Source organism: Patiria miniata, unplaced genomic scaffold, assembly GCF_015706575.1.
Source record: "Patiria miniata isolate m_02_andy unplaced genomic scaffold, ASM1570657v1 HiC_scaffold_12, whole genome shotgun sequence".
NCBI classification, from domain to species: domain Eukaryota; kingdom Metazoa; phylum Echinodermata; class Asteroidea; order Valvatida; family Asterinidae; genus Patiria; species Patiria miniata.
Window position 1 is genome coordinate 5225699 of NW_024037050.1, and position 23830 is coordinate 5249528.

The window sequence follows — 23830 nt, forward strand, 5'->3', positions numbered from 1 at the left end:
CACATGATATTTATTCAGCTACATCATGTACTTCTGTGTTAAAATCTGATACAAAATTACACAAAGATAAACACACATGAAACAGGAGTCAGGAAGTGTTGATCCAGAGAACAGAGAGGCACAGTACATGTACATGTATCAATGACAACTGTGTCTATCACATTATCTCGCCTTTGGAATTTGTCAGAATTCCTACATGTTGTTACACACAACACATGCCAAACCTGATCTTGGCACTGTCGGTACTAAACACATGAACGATGCGTGTGCATGATATCACAACATTGCAGACATCTTTTTTTGGCTATCTCGTTTGGCAGGAGGTCAAGCAGACCAAACATAGACCAGACTGCCCCAATTCTCTACCACAACATGTCCACACAGGCGCCACATTACTTGGTTAATCAGAGAAGGAGTACAATATGTGCAAGTTTGCACTTGGCCTTTGACAGTTCTTAACAATTTGCTTTCTATCAAACTATGTCAAACACTGTAGACTTCACACACACTCTAGCTGTATGTATACCCTGTTCAAAGGTTCATTAAAGGGAACGGATCAATTATGTCTAGGTCATGCGGTCGAGAACCACGAATACCTCAACATTGTCAATTTATCGATCACTACAAATCTGGTTTCAATCTGAAAAACAAATAACGCTTTAAATATTACCCCAACACTAGGTACATGTAGTGTTCCAAAGGTACGGCGTACTGAAGGCCGTTACATGTAGGTTTATAAATGAACATTTAAAAACTATCCCCCCAAAAACATGCCATTTTTACATTGCAGTTTGATGGTTCATAAATGTATACAAATGTGTTGTTGCTTTTATGAGAGATCTTATCAATCACACTGAACCATCACACAGCATGCAGGAAAACCTGCTAGGCCCCATCACATCATAAGTGTTGCATGATAAGAACATTCTGTAGATGCAACATGGTCTACATACATGTATGAAATGGATAACTGCAAAACTACCCTTTGTATGAGTGAATCCGTCCGGCATGAATTGTCATGTGCATTCCTACGTCAGCCACAACATAAATGCACAGCAAACAAATATGTGTTTCCAAAACATTCATTAATATGATAAAGGCTTTTCTTTGTAATCCATTGCACCCAAAAGCTAAAACCATGATGCCTATGCTTGGTATAAACAGTTAGAGGTTATAGCAGGGATCGACTTTAGCAACAGCCCCCTAGCCAAACGTTAGACAAAACAGTGGCCGGCTAGTCAAACTATTACTTAAGTAGCTCAGCTGGCAAGTCAAAAATTACTAGGCTTCAGCAAAGATGAAGGACAGAAAGAAATATATATCATTAAATTCAGACAGCAAACCTGTATCACATTGTGTCTAATTTTACATTTTTTTTTTTTTAAAAACACTGACAAGATTGCCTCAGGACACACGTTTTACATGCATGCACATTGTTGTTTATGAGACACTCTATAAAAAGAAAAACATGTGGGCTAGTTATGAGTCTGTTTCAGTGGCCCGGCTGGCTAGTGAGAAAAAAATGCAGATCTCAACAAACCACAACTAGGTTCCAGGTACTCCTTATAGAAAACCAATTTACTGTTCATTTTTCCTTTAGATCATTAACCCAGGAGTGCAAATTTATGCAGAAATGTTGGGAATAAAATTCTGAGTAATACACATGTGCGCCTCAACATTTGGGTGGGGTAATGTGATGGTGTTGGTATGACTCAAATATGGGTCAATCTATAGATTTGCTGTCCAAAGTGTGACATTTTTTGGTTGTCCTTGTTAACTTGTTACCTTGATACTTGCCTTTCAAGTATCAATAATAATGACTTCAAATCATTTCTTTATTTGTTAGATACATGTAGGTTAGAGGTAGTTGCTATTCATAATCACTCTTGCATGAAAGAGTGCATCATTCACAATAATAAAATCATTGTGTCAGATGTAACAAGGACTGGAAAAATAGCAGCGTTGCTGTTGAAACCCCTCAGCCTGAGTCAAATTATCATCCGAAAACCATTAACCTTTAAATCACCACTGTGACCTTGACCTTTTACCTTTTGACCCCCAAACCACTCTGAACTTGCCTGGCCCCAAGTCCAACCTCCTACTGAAGTTACAGACCCAAATCTCATTTCTAACTCAAGTTATCATCCAGAAACCATTTTCATTTACATGTAACTCGTCAAAAAGACCTTGACCTTGGACCTTTTGACCCCCAAACCAACCCAACTTGCCTGTACCCAAAGGCAACCCCCTACTGAAGTAAAAAACCCAAATCTCATTTCTAACTCAATATATCATCCGGAAACCATTAACCTTCAACTCGATCACGACTGTGACCTTGACCTTTTACCTTTTGACCCCCAAACCACTCTGAACTTGCCTGGCCCCAAGTTCAACCCCCTACTGAAGTTACAGACCAAAATCTCATTTCTAACTCAAGTTTTCATCCAGAAACCATTAACTCCCACTATGACCTTGACAATTGACACCAAAACCAATCCCAACCTGCCTGTAACCAAGGGCAACCCCCTTCTGAAGTTAGAAACCGAAATCTCATTTGTAACTCAAGTTATCATCCGGAAACCATTTACCTTTAACTCACCACGGTGACCTTGACCTTTTGACCCACAAACCAACCCTGACTTGCCTGTACCCAAGGGCAACCCCCTACTGAAGTTAGAAACCCAAATCTCGTTTCTAACTCAAGTTATCATCTGGAAACCATCAAACATTAACTCACCACGGTGACCTTGACATTTGACCTTTTGACCCCAAACCAATCCCAACTTGCCTACTCCCAAGGGCAACCCCCTACCAAAGTTACAATGCCAAAAAAATGTCTAACTCAAGTTATCATCTGGAAACTGAGCTGCCCAGACAGTCGCACGACTCAACGGGAAGGACATGTGGGGTGATGACATTGTATTCCTTTTATCCCTTTTTCTATAAATTTCACATCTGGGTGATGTTTTTCTGTAGGTTTCACAAGTGGGGTGATGTTCTGAAAGGACCATCACGTCACATGTGGGCTATTGTCAGCACGGATGGACGAACAGACGCTGTAGGCGATGACAATACTCCTGCAGCCTTTTGGCTGAGGGGTGAAAAAGTGGACCCCAAATTTATAGAACGACCCATATATTATTTATAGATATTAACAAATACCTAAAAGACAGTTTACCCATTCCTATTGGTTGAGAGCCTGTCACGTGGCCGGTTTTAAACGGTTGATAAAGACCGGCTGGCTGGTCTGAAAACACTTTTTAAGTGTCACATGAAATTTGGACTCCTATGAAATCCGGTGCCTTTTACCGTTTTATTGGTTGAACATTCCCAATCTTCATGCAGGCATGCGCAACACTACCAGTGAGTCAGTATTTCATAGTCCTAAATTCACACTACACTGGCACAGTTGCATTCTGCGCCACACGTGCAGTACACGCGACGCGCGCCAATCTTCATAAATATGGAGTTGTTTACGACTTTTCTTGAGATGGACATTCCATATGGGAATAAATGGGAATGGGAATAAATATGTGCTTGGCCGGTATTAAAAGCTATACTGTGTATAAGACTGGTCTGGATGCTGATAATTACCCTCGCCTTTGGCTCGGGTAATTATCAGCATCCAGATTCCAACCGGTCTCAAAACAGAGTGTTTCAAACCAGCCAAGCACACATACCGGTATATTCCCTTATTAAAACATGCGGGAACAGAAGAAAAATGTCTGATGGCTTTTTTACAATTTCGCATGAATTAAACATGTGATGAGTACAGTCTACAGTATAAATAATACAAGGCCCGCTACATGTACACATTAACAAGGTATGGCAGGTTAAGTGGATGATCCACAAGCCCCCATGTCGTGATGAAGTTAGTACTTGAAATACATACACATGGTGATTACATGTATACATTGTAACAAGCATGTATACATTGTAACAAGCATGTGTACAAACTACATACACTTCAGAAACATGTAGTTTGTCTGTGTGCCTTTGCATGTACATGTATGCACAGTTTCTCTGTGAACAAACAAGACAACACACGCACATTAGAATCACACTTGGTGAACACCATTTTGGCAGATCTACATTATTTATCATTAGCGAGTGTCCAGCAGTTTGTATCATATCATAAATTATCGCCTTGCATAACAATGTGGACTGAATATACCTGTACATATGTACATGTAGGACATGCACAGATCATAACATTTGCAATTTTGCAATTGCATCATGAGCCCAAGGTTTAAGGTTATAAGAAGTTTGTTGAATCGTACGGGCACCAGTCTATGGTGCATGCAATGTAACCAACTGAGAGGCATTGTACCTAGACTTACAGCTGTTACAGGTAATGTATGTTACTCACAATACAACGCAGTTGGCAAGGAACGACTACGCACCAATTAAAACACTGACCAAGTTGCATGCACGTAGAAAGTATGTGAATTAAGTGACAACAATAAGTGAATCGTACTTCCCCGGCCACCTACATTAACTGTACATGCCACAAATTTACACAATAAATGTTATCAAAGTCATCATACGATAAAGAAGTGATAAAAATCAACCAAACCTGTTGACCAGGGATACCAATGGCGCAAATGGATAGAATCCTCGAGGTTCATAACTTCCCAGAGCTTAGAAAAAGTCCAACTGGCCCAGGCAGGGACCAGCCAACGTTGAAGCATTTATCAGGTAGTGCATATCATGGTAACACACATCATCCACACGTATGACATGTGGGCCCTATTCAGGGTACACGATCAGTCTGCATCCACTACACATACAGTACATACACACAGACACTACGTAAATATCGACAGGCAAACCCAGACAACCCGATGTCTAGACACGTGTGCATTGCCCACACAGGTTATATGGAGTGCCTCGCCTGTCAAAACTTCATTTCACAACTTCAATTTTGTTTTTAAGTTCAGCATAAACAGAGAGCATATAATACATTTTTCAGCCAAGATTTGGGGAGGGGAGAAACAGAATCCATCTCCCTGCAGTGAGAATGTTAAGATATCTGACTTTTTTAAGGTTAAGGTTTTAATATTGTACAATAGAACTTGATTTGTGGCCCAGCCAGATTTTTGATGCAGCTGCCCTCCATAGCTCTTGGGACTAAATGAATATATTGCATGATGATGGGAAAGTATACACTCTGCCAGACATTTTTTCCCCTTAAAGGGAACATACAACATTTGCAAACATCAAAAAACGGAACTACCAAATTTTTACAAAATACCTTACTAGGATGTTGGTAAATGACAGTCTTAAGCATCCTGTAAAATTATGGCACCTGGTGTGAAATCATTTTCAAGAAAAGTGGTATTTTTGTACAAATTTTCAACGGTGGTCGGCTGACCACCGTTGCAAAAACCTAACTATTTGTCAACTACTGCTCCGAATTTAAGATTTTTTTTTTTTTCCAGTCCAAATTTTGTTTGCTATTGGTTACATGTTCATGAACGGGTGCAGGCCGGCTAGACTGGTTCCTTACCTTACAACTTTCTGGCATCTATAAATTTATCCATTTCATCTTTAGTGGAGTCAGGGAACCAGACTTCTTGAACATTTTTGCTTTCCTTGGTTTTTCCCAGCATTTTCGAACACCAAACCTCAAACATGTCAGTGTAACCATATTTGATCTATCATACTAACTCCTCAAATAGTTCATTTCTGAAACTTACAGCAAACGCCAATGATGTACATTCCCTTTAATTGTTCACATCATTGTGCACGTAGTATCAGGCAGGCTATAGCTGTGCAATGAGGCATGAAGAGGGCTGTTATGACAGGAAGACACAGGTTGGCCAGGCAGGCCAGCTCAGGTCACGCAACAACCAATCCTAACAATTCTAGCTTCTAATGCATACAGGGTAGACGTTCCCTCCAGCACGTACTTTAAGCTCGCCAGGGTTGGTTGGGGGGGGGGGGGGGGCTGCAATGGACTACCAACCGGTATATCATGATTTCAGCATTCAGGCATTAAACCGAAAGGGATTATGGGGTGATTCATATGTCTGGGATGCAGAGAGATGCGGATTTACAACAAAACAGGAAATCATGCATGTAATCATTTTTGCAATTTCTTTCTTTTGCCCTTGTTTTTCTTCAAGCATGCAGTCTGACAGTCAGCATATTGGATCAGTGATAAAGAAGTCTGTTCCTTAGCTGGGGTGAGCCAATATAGGTCAGGGTATAAGCGCTGTGATGATGGAGATTACAGCACACAGTCTGTGCATCAAGTCAGCAGGACTGGAACTTGTGCTTCGTCAGTAATCGCTACAGACAAGAGCTGTCAATGTTAAAGGGAACATACAGCATTTGCAAACATCGAAAAATAAAACTACCTAGTTTTTACGAAATACCTTACTAGGATGTTGGTAAATGACAGTCTAAAGCATCCTGTAAAATTATGGCACCTGGTGTGAAGTCATTCTCAAGAAAATGGTATTTTTGTAAAAATTTCCAACGGTGGTCGGCCGACCACCGTTGGAAAACCCTAACTATTTTTCAACTACTGCTCCAAATTAACCATTTTTCTTTCAGTCCAAATTTTGTTTGCTATTGGTTACATGTTCATGAACGGGTGCAGGCCGGCTAGACTGGTTCCATTACCTTACAAGTTTCCGGCATCTGTAAATTGATCCATTTTATATTTAGGGAACCAGACTACTTGAACATTTTTGTTTTTCTTGTCAAAAAAATAATCAAATTCAGCCTTTTCCAGTGAAGCATTTTACCGGTATTTTAATTTGAAACAAATCATTGTTTTGGGGTTTAATAGGTTTCATTGTACATTTTATTTAAACGTTGCTTTCCGGTTTGATGACGTACATAATCAGTTGAAAATGAAAGAAAGCAAATAAATAAAAAAGAAAGATTAATTCGAATTGTTTTAAAATGGTGACCAGGTGGTACCCGATCACCAAATAAGAAATTACAAGACAAACAGGGGCCATTTAACATAGATTTACTTTAAATTATTACAAATGTTAATTTCAGATCTGTTCCAAGAACGTAAAAATAGAAACTACACAGAGGCAAATATCCCCCTTTAATATTGAAAAACACTTTTGTGGAATACAATCTGTGAAATTCACATCCAATTACATGTAAACAGAGAGCTGAAAGTGTGTCTCATTCAGCAGTAGTAACATTTATTTCAATGATGTCATTCATTACAATTATGTACAAACATGTATAAATTAGAAAAAGTCACTAGTATAATATTTGATAGTTATGTACATGTACACAGTGATTAATTATAAAGTGTGGAATTACATGACAACATTTAGGTATAAGGTTAAGCAGAACGTTTTTGTGCCCTCACCTATGGACAAACATACGACCGAGGGACAAACAAAACAATACGTGAGACAGACAGGACAAGTGTGAGACAAGGCCTAAATATTAAAAGTGTGTCTGCCCCTTTAATGTAATAAGGCCAAAAAGGGTGTTGCCCTTTTACCATTTTACAGACATATTACCAGACACTGTTCAGAATACAATACAGTGAGAGAGCCACATGTCTGAATACTTCCTGGAAAAAGAGGGTCCGTGTACATGTAATGTACAATATGAGGCAGAGAGGCATGAAACCGCAAGCTGACTGCAGGGGAAATCCAAACCATACTAACCATAAAAACTTGTTACTCCCGAGAATGCACCCGACTTGCCAATACCCAGTAACTAAAGTAGAATTACATGTTAGTTTTTACGTCAGTGCGAAGTCCCGTGCGGACATCCACTGCTATGTAAAACTTACGTTGTAATCACATGACTTCCGTGTGGGTCATCAATATTGACCTTTGTAAATCACACGTGAGCCATTAATGTAGACCTAAACGGTACATGTATACTAGACCTGGGATCCTACTGTATTTTCAGATGAGGGATTTTTTTTTGAAATGACAGGCTTGATTTATGTGGAAAATGATCTGGCAATGTCACGCAGCACGTGACAAAATCGTGGGAATCGTTTGATAGAAATAACGAGAAGGCAGGGACAATGGACTACAAATTCAATTGCGACGAGTTTGGTCAAACATCACAAATCCACGCATAACTTCTCATTTTTTCCCCACAACCACATCCCGGTTAAAAGGTCAATAGCAGGATGACCTCATAAGATAAGAGAGGGCGGTACAGTCAAGTTTACATAGCAAATGACTTTTTCAACAAAAAGTGAAATTAATACAACCGCAGATGCACGGAAGAATAACTGCATGGAAATTGTTAACAATCACTTTTACAAATTGCAGATTTTGCAAACGCAGATTTTGATGACAGTATGAGCAATATTTGTTATTTGTTGATCGAAATGACATTGTAAAAATGAACAGTTTTGGGTGCTTAAACGCTTCACTTACACATTTCAGTTTATCTTATCTTAATTAATTAATAACAATAATAACAACAGGTTCTTGTGGGATCCTTGTGGAATCTTGTACATTGAAAACTGAATGTATGCTGACAGTCAAAGATTACAAAAAAAATTATTTTAACCTCTGACGTGGGGGTTGGCAGTAATCAATTTTGACAAAACAATTTGAGAGAAGCTTGGCATTGGTAAATTATGAGGAGTATAGTAGTGACCTGTATTTTGGACTGGTTTTAATCCAGTGAACAAAGATGTACCGATATATGACAGCATTCTGTATTTCATATATTAAAATCTTTCGTTCTCTTCACACAGCAAATTCGCAAATTTATGCTGGGGATGGGGTGTTGAGTGACTTAATTTTTGTGGTCAGCGTGTAAATGTACGGACTGTGGAAACTGGAAAGTCTTTTTTTTTTTTATGAACTCACTTTTGAATTTTTTGGCCCATTCATTTTGTCCACTGTCATTTCCCACTTCTAAAGAGCCAAGTTCACTCAAAACACACTCCCCAACAGTTGGTCCACTATAAATACATGTTACATATCTGCCAACACCCGAGATTACATTTGTGTAAATTATTAAATCCTCAATTTACATTAGCTAATCAACAAAGGTACAATCATCACAACACACAAGAAGCACTTAGCACTCTGTAACTAACATGAGTGTTCTCTATCAGGATGGCATTTACAATAATGTGGCTTTAAAAATGAACAGCGACTAAACAGTACTTAATAGCTGCGAAAAAACAATGTTACAAAACCTGTAAACAATTTACAAAACCTGTAAATCAAAAACATTTTTTTATGGCGAGTAAAAGATTTTATGAGAAGAATTCCAACCTTCCTAACGCAATAAATTTCAGAGACCAGACTGTCGACATCCCTGTAAGGGCATCCCTTGTTATTTCTTTGGTTCTCATTTCCAACAGACCCTATTTTGGGCTATTTCCAAGGCAGACAGTCAGCTTTTTTCAATCCCAGGCAAAAGGGGTTTTGGTACAACCAGGCATGCTCCTGGGAGCTTACAAAAAAGAGAAAATTCAAATCTTTGCATGACTTTGTACAGTGTTTTTCTAATTTCAATGGCACACATGGGAAGTGAAAAAAAGAGGAAATCAGCTGATCCGAGGAAAAGTTGCATGCCTGTACAACTTCTGTTTGATGAAATATGTTAACTACCATAATTAATTCTTAAGGTGTGATGGGTGTGCAGAGGGGTGGGCCAGGGAGGGGAGGTGTGATGGGTGTGCAGAGGGGTGGGCCAGGGAGGGGAGGTGTGATGGGTGTGCAGAGGGGTGGGCCAGGGAGGGGAGGTGTGATGGGTGTGCAGAGGGGTGGGCCAGGGAGGGGAGGTGTGATGGGTGCGCAGAGGGGTGGGCCAGGGAGGGGAGGTGTGATGGGCGTGCAGAGGGGTGGGCCAGGGAGGGGAGGTGTGATGGGTGTGCAGAGGGGTGGGCCAGGGAGGGGAGGTGTGATGGGTGTGCAGAGGGGTGGGCCAGGGAGGGGAGGTGTGATGGGTGCGCAGAGGGGTGGGCCAGGGAGGGGAGGTGTGATGGGCGTGCAGAGGGGTGGGCCAGGGAGGGGAGGTGTGATGGGTGTGCAGAGGGGTGGGCCAGGGAGGGGAGGTGTGATGGGTGTGCAGAGGGGTGGGCCAGGGAGGGGAGGTGTGATGGGTGTGCAGAGGGGTGGGCCAGGGAGGGGAGGTGTGATGGGTGCGCAGAGGGGTGGGCCAGGGAGGGGAGGTGTGATGGGCGTGCAGAGGGGTGGGCCAGGGAGGGGAGGTGTGATGGGTGTGCAGAGGGGTGGGCCAGGGAGGGGAGGTGTGATGGGTGTGCAGAGGGGTGGGCCAGGGAGGGGAGGTGTGATGGGTGTGCAGAGGGGTGGGCCAGGGAGGGGAGGTGTGATGGGTGTGCAGAGGGGTGGGCCAGGGAGGGGAGGTGTGATGGGCGTGCAGAGGGGTGGGCCAGGGAGGGGAGGTGTGATGGGCGTGCAGAGGGGTGGGCCAGGGAGGGGAGGTGTGATGGGTGTGCAGAGGGGTGGGCCAGGGAGGGGAGGTGTGATGGGTGTGCAGAGGGGTGGGCCAGGGAGGGGAGGTGTGATGGGTGTGCAGAGGGGTGGGCCAGGGAGGGGAGGTGTGATGGGTGTGCAGAGGGGTGGGCCAGGGAGGGGAGGTGTGATGGGTGTGCAGAGGGGTGGGCCAGGGAGGGGAGGTGTGATGGGTGTGCAGAGGGGTGGGCCAGGGAGGGGAGGTGTGATGGGTGTGCAGAGGGGTGGGCCAGGGAGGGGAGGTGTGATGGGCGTGCAGAGGGGTGGGCCAGGGAGGGGAGGTGTGATGGGTGTGCAGAGGGGTGGGCCAGGGAGGGGAGGTGTGATGGGTGTGCAGAGGGGTGGGCCAGGGAGGGGAGGTGTGATGGGTGCGCAGAGGGGTGGGCCAGGGAGTGGAGGTGTGATGGCTGTGCAGAGGGGTGTGCCAGCTTTTTTCAATCCCAGGCAAAAGGGGTTTTGGTACAACCAGGCATGCTCCTGGGAGCTTACAAAAAAGAGGAAATTCAAATCTTTGCATGACTTTGTACAGTGTTTTTCTAATTTCAATGGCACACATGGGAAGTGAAAAAAAGAGGAAATCAGCTGATCCGAGGAAAAGTTGCATGCCTGTACAACTTCTGTTTGATGAAATATGTTAACTACCATAATTAATTCTTAAGGTGTGATGGGTGTGCAGAGGGGTGGGCCAGGGAGGGGAGGTGTGATGGGTGTGCAGAGGGGTGGGCCAGGGAGGGGAGGTGTGATGGGTGTGCAGAGGGGTGGGGGGAGGGGAGGTGTGATGGGTGCGCAGAGGGGTGGGCCAGGGAGGGGAGGTGTGATGGGTGCGCAGAGGGGTGGGCCAGGGAGGGGAGGTGTGATGGGTGCGCAGAGGGGTGGGCCAGGGAGGGGAGGTGTGATGGGTGTGCAGAGGGGTGGGCCAGGGAGGGGAGGTGTGATGGGTGTGCAGAGGGGTGTGCCAGGGAGGGGAGGTGGGAGGGTTAAATAGTAGCACAGGTGGCCCTTTGAGAACACTTTTAACGTGAAGGCCTGATGTAAAAACTGGTTTTGGTTTTAACCCACATGAAGCTTTATTAGGCTCTAAGCTGATGTGACTCTTGTGGTTGACTTTATTTCCATATTGCCCTATGAAAATGCAGACAGTCGGTTGTGATCATCTCTCAACATTATCCTACAATTTGCCTTAGAATGCAATACCTGTAAATGGTACAAATTACAAATAAAAATCACTGAGAAACCAGGCAATAAACAGCATCCCTGAACAGTCAACAAGGCAAACTTGTCTGTTAATATGCATCAAAGCATGACATGATACTAATATGATCAAATCAGCGTTTTCTTTAGTGTTTAAAGGGAAGATACAACATTTGCAAACATCAAAAAACGAAATGAACAAATTATCACGAAATACCTTACAGGATTGTTAGGGAATGACAGTCTAAAGCATCCTGTAAAATCGTGGCACCTGGTGTGCCAACATTTTCAAGAAAAACTGTATTTTTCCAAAGCTGGTTGGCCAACCAGTGTTGGAGAAATCTGGCTTTTTTTCAAAAACTGCTCCTAATTTTTCATATTTAGTTATTCTGCATTTTCTTTGCAATTGATTACACACCTGTGAAGATGTACAAGCCTGTCAGACTGATTCTCTGACCTTACAATTCCCCAAAGTCTACAAATGTCTCTGTTTATCTTAAGTGGGATCAGGGAACCAGACTACAAGAACATGATTGGTTTTCTTGGTTTTTCCAGCATCTACAGGCCCAAAACGTGAAACAAGTCAGTTTAACAATATTTGGAATAACATTCTAATCCTCAAAATCCATTTATTTCTGAAAATTGCAGCAAAAGTAAATGTTATACATTCCCTTTAAGTATTGCTGTTTTGATGCACACTGGTGTAGTTGAAATGCCACATTGCCCTTTTAACCTTTTGAGGTCAAAAATACTGTACAAAAATAAATGCTGTCTGTACAAGTCTACTTTATGCATCAATAGTGAAGGAGAGTACACAAAGCATACCAAGCCAACTTCATATTTTGGTGTATAATCCATTGCTTCATTGCACCTTCTCTGACACAGACTCACTAAAATTGACTTGTTTATTCACTGTGACTTTCAGACACAGTTATCAGAGAAACCAATTAAATTTGTATTCATAAGTATCTGGGACAGTTTAACCATTTCTATTAGTCAAGAGTTTGTCAGACGTGAGGTTTAAAACCACTGTTTAAACAAAACAAAGATGTCTTTAAATCTGTTTGCACGAACCCACTCTACCCCACACGCATACACTAAACGTCAGGAAAAGTCTACATAGTTCCTAGTACAACTGCATGCCAGACGCATAATATTTGGCTCGAAGCATTGAAAACAATAACATGATGTGCACAATAGAAATAGCCCAATATGGATAGCACAACATAAAATGGTAGAACCAAATTGTTGGACGTATGTCAACTCTTCCACTTTCTTCAGGAATATTGAGTGAAAGGGTATTTTTCGATGGGAATAATACCGTAGTGTGATTGGATTGTTGAAAACTTAGTTATAATAATAATTAATAATAATAATTTGGGAGGCTAATCATCCTTACTCGCAGCTGGTATGCTGAATTGCGAAGGACACGGCTACAACGTGGTCGGGCCACTGGCACGTAAAGGCGCATTATATCATATGGCTGCCAGCCAAATCGACCCATATATGACCACGGAGCACAGCCTGAGATCGAAAGTGCTTGATTTTTCCGGAGGGAGGAAAACCGGAGGGCCCGGGGAAAAACCCTCGTGGCACAGGAGAGAACCAACGCACAACTCTACTCACATGTGATCCGCGGCCAGGATTCAAACCGTGGTCACCTTGGTGAGAGGCGAGCGCTTTACCCACAAGCCACCCATGCCACCCAACTAGGCAGTTAAGGACCTGGTTGCCAAAAATGGCCTTGCCTCTGTTTTAATTAAACCACACATTTGCACTTGTACAGTCACTACCGTTATTAAAACTGTTCATAAAATGACAACAACTGAGCATTTCCATTTATGACTGCTCTCTGCTGGATGAATTTCCTCAAAACCCCCAAAAAATGTTATGGCAAAATTTGTTCTGACTATACACACCCACAGTAGTAAGACACTGTGAGAGAAACAACACCAATTTTTCCCCTGGCCAGACTCCAGCCAGCATTGCACAATATACAGTTTCCCCAAGTCTAGACATTTCCTAAGTGACTTAGGGGTCTTGTCAGAAAATCTGTCTGACAGTCACTGCAGATATGACAATTAAACCATGGATGTTATTAATGCTCACAAGCAGACAAAACTACAAAAGAAAAAATACTGGCCAGCTACAGAGCCATTTTCTCCTTTCATACTCTAATGACCAGTCAAAGATGATTAACAGGCTTTCATGCATGGCCTAATCACTTTCTTTGGCAACAGCTGAGTTTCAGAATTTATGGTTCCTTCTACATGATTTCACACTTTTGTAATTTGAACATAAAATTTACAAGCTCAATAAACTAAAAATGCAAAATATATGAATAATGTGAGATGACCTGGCCTTACACCATATGTGGTTTGTATAAAATACCCATAACTGAATATTAGTGACAAGTAAATCCAAATGGTTATCGTTTAACTTTATTAAGTGACAAGACCTTTTTTCATTTTTCATTAACATGAACTACCGTACATGACTTAAGCTAGACTGCTGCATTGAAAAAGTCAATCATCATTGCTAAATGATATCAATTGTTGTACATGTACATGTACATGTAGATAATTCAGACATGCAGGTTGGTTAGCTACAACATACAATGCAAGTAGGCCTCTCCTGACCTTGGCCATAATTGGGTCACATGATGAATAAGGGTAACAACAAACTGTTGTTGTACCTGACCCCACATTTGGAGGTCAGGAGCCTTTGTTTCCTTCGTTCTGGCGCTGGATCTTTTCTTTGAGCTTATATTTATAAGTGCAGCTATCCCACACAGGGCAGTTCTGAGTCTGACAAGGTTATTTCTTTCAATGATTCAAAATGAGCATGTTGATGGTTCAGTGTGCACTTTCTGAGAAAAGGGAGTGAGAGACTTTTTCAGGGAACCGTCAAAGTGTCCTCTCTTTCACAGCTTTTTAGGCAAGGTGATCCACAGATTGCACGTGTCACCTTTTTTGCATGGCGGTCGTTCCCTTTGTGTTTTGTGTTGTAAAAAAAAGAGTCAAATTTTGTGTATTTTTAAACAATGACCTCAAATGACCCCTAGATGACCCTGAACTTCCAATTTCGGAATAGTTGTGATGAACCCTCACCCAAGGATCACTCCATCCAATTTACATTAAAATCCATCAAATTCTGTACACAAAGAAACAAATTTGAACAATGACCCCTAATGACCCCTACATGACCTTTGACCTCAGTAATCCGAAGAAGAATTGTGTCTTACCACCCAAAAGGCGGGCCTAAGACCTTGACACAGTGCATCCTTCAAAATCAGCCGCACATTTTTGCTATACAGACCCAATCCAGCAAAATCCTCCATTTTGCAAAGAGCATTTTGCAGGATTTGGGAAGGTTAGGGTTAATTACAATTTTAAGGCATTAAACATCATACATGCAGTGAGTACAGTCATGGTCCTACATTATGCGTATTGGTGTACATGCATGCAATACCTTTTGATCAATCTAACAGTAACAACTCTACATTTGTATCTCATAGGTCAGACTTTTTTTTCCTTATATTCTCCTCTTTCTTAAATACACATTCTTGTCTGGACAGTCTCAACAAACAAGATGATTTGTAAACTGTCTCCAAAATGTGGTCTAAACACTAGCATGTCTGGAGGAATTTTTGTAGCAAGAATTGTTATGTCTTCATTTTGCAGAGGTACATGGGTAAGAAGGGTGGGAGCAATATCTCAGTAAATATCCTAACAAGCATTAATGCATAAACATGGCAAAATATTTAGATGGAAAAATGCCAGAAGAAAGTAAGTGGCCTTCGCTTTGATAAAGAATCTTTTAAAGTTTGGAAACATTACAACTTGATATTTGCATGAACTGAACCCACCTTCTGCAAAGGTCACGGTGCAATGATCAAGAATGCAAAGTGACTATTTTGGCAAACACATTTTTGTTTGGTTTTTGCATCATGGCAAAATGGCAACAATCCTGTATCAGGTTTTAACATACAAACGGTTGAGGTGTTACAGCGTTCACTGAGTTAAAGAGGTTGTGGAATGCTGGAAGACATTTCCGTCATTTTTCGGGTATATGTAGCCTAAGGTGTGATAAAATATAAACGACTATTGTTTCTGTCATGAAATGAATACAAAAGGTACTTTTGAGAGCTGTTTTTCAGGTCATGTTTTGACCCGAACGCGCAATTTGTGTAAAAGTCGTCGTTGGGGGCAGCAAACAAAACATAGTAAATCGTGACGTAACAAACAGGACTCCCTATGCAGCGTAGTATAAACGAGTCCTGTTTATTACGTCACGATTTTTCTGATTTTACGAAGAAGAACCCGACGACTGTTGATTTCAATTATGCGCTCGCCGACCAACAAATTACTCGATGAATTTCAGTTTTATAAACATATAAACGCACATTACAAAAGAATGGGAGTTTGTCATTATGATATATATGGGTCTACTCTACAATAAAAAAAAATATAAAAAACAAAACGACTTTCAGCATTCCACAACCTCTTTAACTTTAATATTACATGTACAGTACGAAGTTGTATTGGATATGTCTTTTCCCATCTTGAATTGCTCATGCAGTATTGTACATGTACGTACGTGTATGTATGCATGCACTTACTGGCAGATGTTTGTTGATGAGTGACGTTCATCTTATCAAAATGGCTTTTAACACTAAACGGACAATGACGGTTTTGTGACAATTTTAAAGATCCACTTCATATTTCCTCGCTAACCTCATAAAAAAACACCTTTCATATCCCACATGAATGTGCCTGCGAGTGCTCACGTGAATGTCCCATTATACTGAGCTATAAATACTCCGCCACCTGGCATTCAATAACATTCCATTGTGTCTATTTGTTTTGTCTGTGCCAGACACTCTTATTATCCCACAAGTCTGGGCTTTACGCCAACAGCCAACAGCCAACAGCCAACATGGCCTCATTCTCACCAGAAGCATCATAGTCTTTTGACATTTTTTTTGCCTGCAGCCTACTCTTCAGCCAAAAATGGGAGGGTTTCTCTTTGTTCTGAATTTGTTTTACCGGTAATTTAAATAAATACTGAACTACATGTACTTTTTAATCAAAACATGCTTTGTTGAACCCAGACCCCTTCCCTTACCCCCAATCTGGCTGTTTATTGATAGCTTTTGTTGGCATTGGCAATGTCCATGCTCAATAAACCTCCATCATTTCAGTCTAACTGGACATCGAGTTTTGGTATCGTCCGTATAATTCATAGTGTGACCTGTGAATTGTCTGTGAACGGTCTGTGAACATGTACGGTACTTTATCTATAGGCCTAAAGCATAAATGCACGATCAACGTAAAAGTGACTATTTTAGCCCCCATATTGAAACTCAACATTTCCCTGTGTCCATCCAGACTTTGTAAAATTTGTGTCAACACTTGCGTAAAACATCAGCTAAAGAACCCATAAATGCTCAACATGCATTTCATTTAATTCACTCAAAACTCAGTAACGAGGAACAGCTCCAGATCAATGCATGTATGGTCAACCCATCTACCGGTATCCACATCCATATCCCTCTTAAAACCCACAACACACCCTCCTCAGATCATGCATAAAGATGAGGCTCCTTGGTGCGTTTATAACCTCCCATGTTTACACTCAATCAAGGTCACCTTCAGTCATGATAAAACCACGGAAAACAAAAACGAATTGAGATAAGATTTGAAGGTTTGCATGGTGGAAAGATACTAAGACAAGTTTGCGGTAGCACCATGTGAATCAATCTCTTTTGTGAGTATGTGTGGTTCTGAAAAGAACCGGAGGGACTCAACGTTTCGAACGGTATGCTCTGCCCGTCGGCAGGAGAATGAGGGATTCCAACGATGATGCGATGTTCTAAGGATGAGTGCAGTGAGGCGTGAGCATACTGTTCGAAATGTTGAGTCCCTCCGGTTTTTTTCAGAACCACACATACTCACAAAAGAGATTTATTCACATGGTGCTATCGCAAACTTGTCTTAGTAAAAATGAATTGGGAAAACTTTTATGGTAATCTACAAAATATGACACTGTTGTCACCTCCCCCTCCCCAAACACTGATTTAGCAGCCACCACCCCCCACAAGGCCTTGTCTGACGACTGATCAAACCCTCTTCAGTTCCCTCTCCATACTTCCTAAGCCAAACTAAACAGTAAGTGTTACTCCATGTCCTGTTTTCTTCACCTCAACAACATAGCCCAGACAATTCACAAACAAAGCTTGTTTGCTTAGGACCTATGATCATGTCAACACCGACATCAGGTACTGGTACCAACCCAAACCCGGTATGCTGTATCTCTTCCTCCCCTAAAAAAAAAAAAAAAAAAAGGACACTTGAAACCCCCCCCCCCCCCAAAAAAATAACAGTTAACAGAACATTACTTGAAGCTCAAAAACATGTTTTTTTTAACCCTAAAGATCCACAAGATTAATTTATCAAATTGGAAAAGTCATCGACAAACAGATAACGAACCGTTTATGTTTTAGACTGAAAGTCCAACGGTCTTCACACTTTTGTGGAGTAATGTTTACAAATTAAATTGCGTCCTCTGAACATTAAAATGTGACAACATTGTAATAAAAAATAATGTATGCATCCTGTCTCCAGACACTTGACCCCCCCCCCCCAAAAAAAATACAGCGATATACCAGCAATAATGTCTGAAAATGATACTGTACGTGTATTCATATGTTAAAAGGCTCACAGAGTTTCAGCTCATTTAATCTTTGTAATTCATCGTCAACTTTCATGATGAAATATTCTGTATAAGTGCATGCAGTGAGAAATTTGCCATGTGTCATATCATAAAATGTGGGACACTTAAAAACATTTTGCAATCAATCGTAAAAAAAAAAATCAATATATACTTTTAGTGGGGTTTTACCATAAACTGTTGTGTTTAAAACCTTTGCAGGCATTCACAGAAGTATTTTATGAATTCTACAATGTATATCGTCATGTCAGTGCAAAAACGTAGTTAATTCAGCTTTTTGTGTATTTTTGTCACTTTTTACCTATAGATTCTTACAGGAAAATTTCATTGAAAAAATATTGTGTCATTATGACGCATGTATGTAATTAATAACGTCATATCTCCATTGCGGGCCTTATGTTCATACTAAAACGTTGAATTTCACACCTCAATGCAAAATGCCATATCGTCGTGCTAGTGCAAAACGGTCGTATGTTAAAATTTGTCAAAATTCACATTCTAGTATGATACGACATCGATTTGTTTCTTGCATTTTTTTCAAGCCAAATTATCAGAATTAGAAAAAAGTCACAATAAATTTTTTTGGGTAATGAAAAATGAAGTAAGTGGACATTTTTTTTATACAAGAAATATTAAACTGAAGAGTATTCGTACACTGAATAAGTTGCTATTAGGAATTATTAACAATATCCTTAGAAAAGTTTAACACAATCATGTTGTTCCATTCCAAAATGTTTCGGGGCTATAGTAAAAATATTTCGAAATTTTAACCGATTTTAAGTCCTGCTTGGGAAATGAATGAATTTCATGCTTCAGTATATGGGACGTTGGTGTGTGTTTATACAAAAAACATCGTATCTCGACGAGATACGACATTTTGACAAAAAGATACATACGTAGCGCATCCTCTGAAGCTAAAATGTCGTATGTTGATCTCATTCGTTTAAAGTCTGTTTTATCTCAAATCACAGGGGATAACAAAGACCTGAACAAATTGAACAAGCTTCTGATTAAATTATCTTCCTAAAATTATCTTTTTATTTAATGTGCTGTACAAAATTAAAAAAGACTGAAAACTGAGGTACAATGTTTTTGCACAAGACACGACAATAGTATTTTTATTTGAACTATTATTTATTATTCATCATCAAATCGTACATTAGTGAAATTGGAAGAAAGCTGGTGTGATCAAGCATGGTATTCATACACGTGAGTGTTATTTGACCACGTCATGAATCAGTAAATATTACAATAGGGAAATGTTCAAATTTGCACTGGAACCGAAACTGTCTTTCAAGTTGAATCAGTTTTTTTCCTGTGAGCCAACTTCATCAGGGCCCAATTTCATAGCGCTGCTTAACAGCCGACTTTGTGCTTACCGAGCCTCCATCTATTTCATAGGGACTGTTAAGCAGTAAGCACAGCAAAAGCACGCTTAACCCCAGAAGAAAACTTTGCTTAAATCAGTGACGTAACAATAGAAATCTCCATGCGCGCGCAACCGTTAGCGTGAAATAGTGCTTAAGCAGCAACATGATTTTCTGTTATAGTAAGCACAACTTTCCTGCTTACTGTTAAGCAGTGCTATGAAATTGGGCCCAGGTGTGTAGTTTTGGTCAGATCTTGTTCAACAATGTTACTATCCATACGATGGTTGCCGACGTCAATGGTTTGTAATCTGAGTACTGCATTTCATTACATGTGCAGATAAAAATCAACGTCACTTCTGGTTTGATGTTAACTTGATATCTGGACGGGCAACATTAATTGCTGCCATTACTTGTGCAAATCAATACTCCAGGCAAATCATTTTAAAATCACCCAAATTACTTCACTTAGTACCTTCCTGTCCAAAGAGTGTCCAAAATTCTCATTACTAGTTTTCAAATAAAAAAAAAACACTTTCAAATGGAGTGTGGGTTATTCATCTCAACACAAAAAATTTCTGTGCTTTGATTGAGATTGCCAGTCTTCATCAGCAGGATGACCCAGTTATTGAACCCTTGACCTTGCAGTCATGTGATCTGCAAGGTCACTGATTCAACATCCAGGTCATCCCGCTCAAGAAAACTGTTCAGAATACTTCAGGGCAATTCCACGGTTACTCATGTTACATTTTTGATGTACTTTTGAGTTTCCTTGGGCTGTAATTACCTTACTGAAAAGGTTTAATATTAACTATTATCCCCATGGTAGATAGAGTAGACCTAGACCTACCTAAGCACCAAAGATGACATCCAGATAAATGTGTTATGTATGATAAACAAGACGTACAAAATCAGTTACTCACGTTACAAAAATGTAACGTGAGTAACCGATTTTGTGCGTCTTTTTTATCATACATAACACAGTTACTCACGTTACGAAAATGTAACGTGAGTAACCGATTTTGTGCGTCTTATTTATCATACATAACACATTTATCTGGATGTCATCTTTGGTGCTTAGGTAGGTCTAGGTCTACTCTATCTACCATGGGGATAACAGTTATTAAACCTTTTCAGTAAGGTAATTACAGCCCAAGGAAACTCAAAAGTACATCAAAAATGTAACGTAAGTAACCGTGGAATTGCCCTTCAGATCAAAACTTAACACTCAATTTGAGATCAAAGTACCCACGTAACTGTTGATGAACTTAAATGCTAACCGAATCTTACTTACCATCATGGTGAGTGGCATTCCTATCTTGTAGCGTTGTGGTTATGTCGTCAGCACCTGGTGTAGTAAGAACACTGCGGTCGGATGTCTTACGGACGTCTCGCACTAGTGGGTAGGACTCCTGATATTTGGCCTTTCTTCCTATTTATTACAACAAAAAATATCAAAGAAACGTTATAAAAATTTGTCTGGTTTTAGTTCATTACACATGTGATAATATATAACGCTATAATTGTTGACTGCTGTGATGTGGGATATGACGTTTTTAAAGGCTTAGGGTGCCATGCGCCCCGAGGCCCGAGGGGGTTAAAAACGGCATATTCCACATCACAGCAGTCAACAATTGTTTTGTTGTATCGCCAATAACTCAAAAAGATATATGGTTGTAAATTACCGAGTGAGAAATAAATTAAATCACTGCGATGTAACCTTTGATAACTGAAGGTTCTGATGTCCTGCCGGACATGAGACTGAGCGTTTGATGTTGCAGTTCTCATTGCGCAAAGATAGTCTGGGAGCTAGACGTTGTTTGTTTGATACTTGATAACCCGCGGCCACGAGACGGCGTTATCACGACCAACCAAATCACCAACGAACCCGTGAGAAACAACGTCTAGGCCAATTGCTTTAAATTTCCCCCCGAAAACTGGGGGAAACTAGCGCGCATGCGCTACTTCTGCAGGCAATTACGGTTCATTCTCAGTCTCACGCATACTTCACACCACAAAAGAGCTGACCAGTGAAGTTGCACTAAAGTCCTGCTGCATCTTGTGCGCTACTGGAAGAAATTTGAGAGTTTGCTTCAGAATTACTGAACGACGCGTGGAGCATCCCTTAATGTGAATGTGTGATCTCTACGGTAACTGTAAAACTTGGTGGCGCTAACATTCTGACATTTTACGCGATGTTTGTATTCATTAATAATGGCTGTTGGAGAAACGAGGCATCGGAATATGAGACGTCGGACTTTTGGACCGAAATAAAAGTAAATTTAATTGTCGGACCTGTGAGGCATCGGACCTATGAGGCGTCAGACCTATGGGGCATTAGATTTGCGGGCGTGAGCTCAACGGGCGTATAATTTTCACTGCAAAATAAAAATGAGAAGACCTGCATGATTTTTTCCGTTTTTTTTTTTCAAACTTATTATTTTCCAGTTTTGTATTACGTTAGAAATATCTACATTTTAAAACAACTCTTAAAGTCGTACGTGGCACAACCCCCCTCCCCCTGTTGTACGTTTTGTATGACGATGAACATGTTGAAAACGTCGGACGGCCCCTTACATGTACAGGTAAATGTAACTTGGATATGCTGATTATAAACATTAATGTGATCCTGACATACATACACGTATTTATGTGTAATGTACCAATAATGTTTACAGCAACATTCTCAGGTCACAATAATGATGTACAATGTAAACAGTTAATGCTTTCTTCGTTGTTGACACTGTGTGCAGCACTGAAAGTCATTTGAATACAACAGCGATACTTTGGCCATTCCTACATGTATGTCACTGGATGAACTCCATTTTTTTTTAATCCTGACTTCTATTTCAATAGGCATGTAAATTACAGATATTCCAAGCTTTTTATTTACACCTACTAGCGGGATGACGCACTAGCTGGGTGGAGTAGTCATAAAGTTTGCATTGTTTGCAGGTTTTAAAAAGTTGTAAGTGGAAACGAATGTTCAAAATTAAGATCTGAAAACATCTTGGGTGAACGAAAGTGCAGATATTTTGTGGAAAAACGATTTGTAATAGACAATGGGTGCTGTGTTGTCATACCGACAGGGAACTACCGGGAGACTTTTGCATGTGATAAGGCCCATTGAAGTATTCATTATCCCCTCAAGAACATCATTTATCATCATCAACGTTATGGTTTGCGTAATAGCGATACGTTTTGGATTGTTTTCATAGAGATAATGTTTTAATATTTCATTATTCAAAGTCTCAAAGAAACAAATTTGCCAAAGAAGCAGAACAGGAGAAATAAACCATTTAAAATCACATGCCAACCGTGACTTCAGAGGATGTGAAATCGGAGCATATTTAAGGACCTGCATAAAATGCTTTGCACACTCCTGACAAAAAAACGTGACACACAGACATCAGACAGACATCAGACAGACAGACAGATCTTTTAATATAGGATGAACACGGTCCCATTAAGTCAAACTACTGCACACGAAAATGAAATATGCAATAGAAATATTAACTTTGCCAGTCACAATGTACTGTCCTCGTGTGATTTTCTCTGAATTAAAAAACAAAATTGCCAGATCCCCATACCGTTTTTGTGTTTTCATATACATGAATGACAAGGCTTAAAAGCTGAAACTTGAAAAAAAAATGCTGAAAAGCCCCTTGCTCTGTTCATGTACCGATACATGTACAGACATATACATGTAGCTCTTTTAGTTTTTCCTTTTTGCATATGAAAAGTGTCAGCTGCAATGAGTGATTCTGTACCCAGAATGTTGTGACCACCCTGCCCATTAGTCAGGACAGACAACTAACCGCAGACCAGACATATTTCTAGGAAAAAAAGAAACTATCAGACTGTAGAGTCAGCCGTGGGTTGATGGGGGTGCAGTCAGTTCATGATAAGAAGGGCGGAATTTAATCATGTTCCTTCTCTGTCTCGGCTACCTTGCCAGTGAGCAAAAGGGATATTTCCCAGTAGGGGAGTCAGAATGTCAAGACTGATAAATGGTTACTGCCTGTGGGAACTCAGTCACCAGTTTTTTTTAGAACTTTAGAAGGGCCAATTAAGGTCTGGGGCATTGTGGTGGTG

At 40.6% G+C, this 23830-nt stretch overlaps 1 protein-coding gene across 1 annotated transcript in view; it reads right to left on the reverse strand.

Moving 5' to 3' along the window:
- LOC119746166 overlaps positions 1-23830 on the reverse strand; it is a 69556-nt gene that overhangs the window by 11244 nt on the left and 34482 nt on the right. The window contains exon 4 of the mRNA XM_038222977.1: positions 21030-21167. Within this exon, the coding sequence (XP_038078905.1) occupies positions 21030-21167 (138 nt within the window). The remainder of the gene's footprint in view (positions 1-21029; positions 21168-23830) is intronic.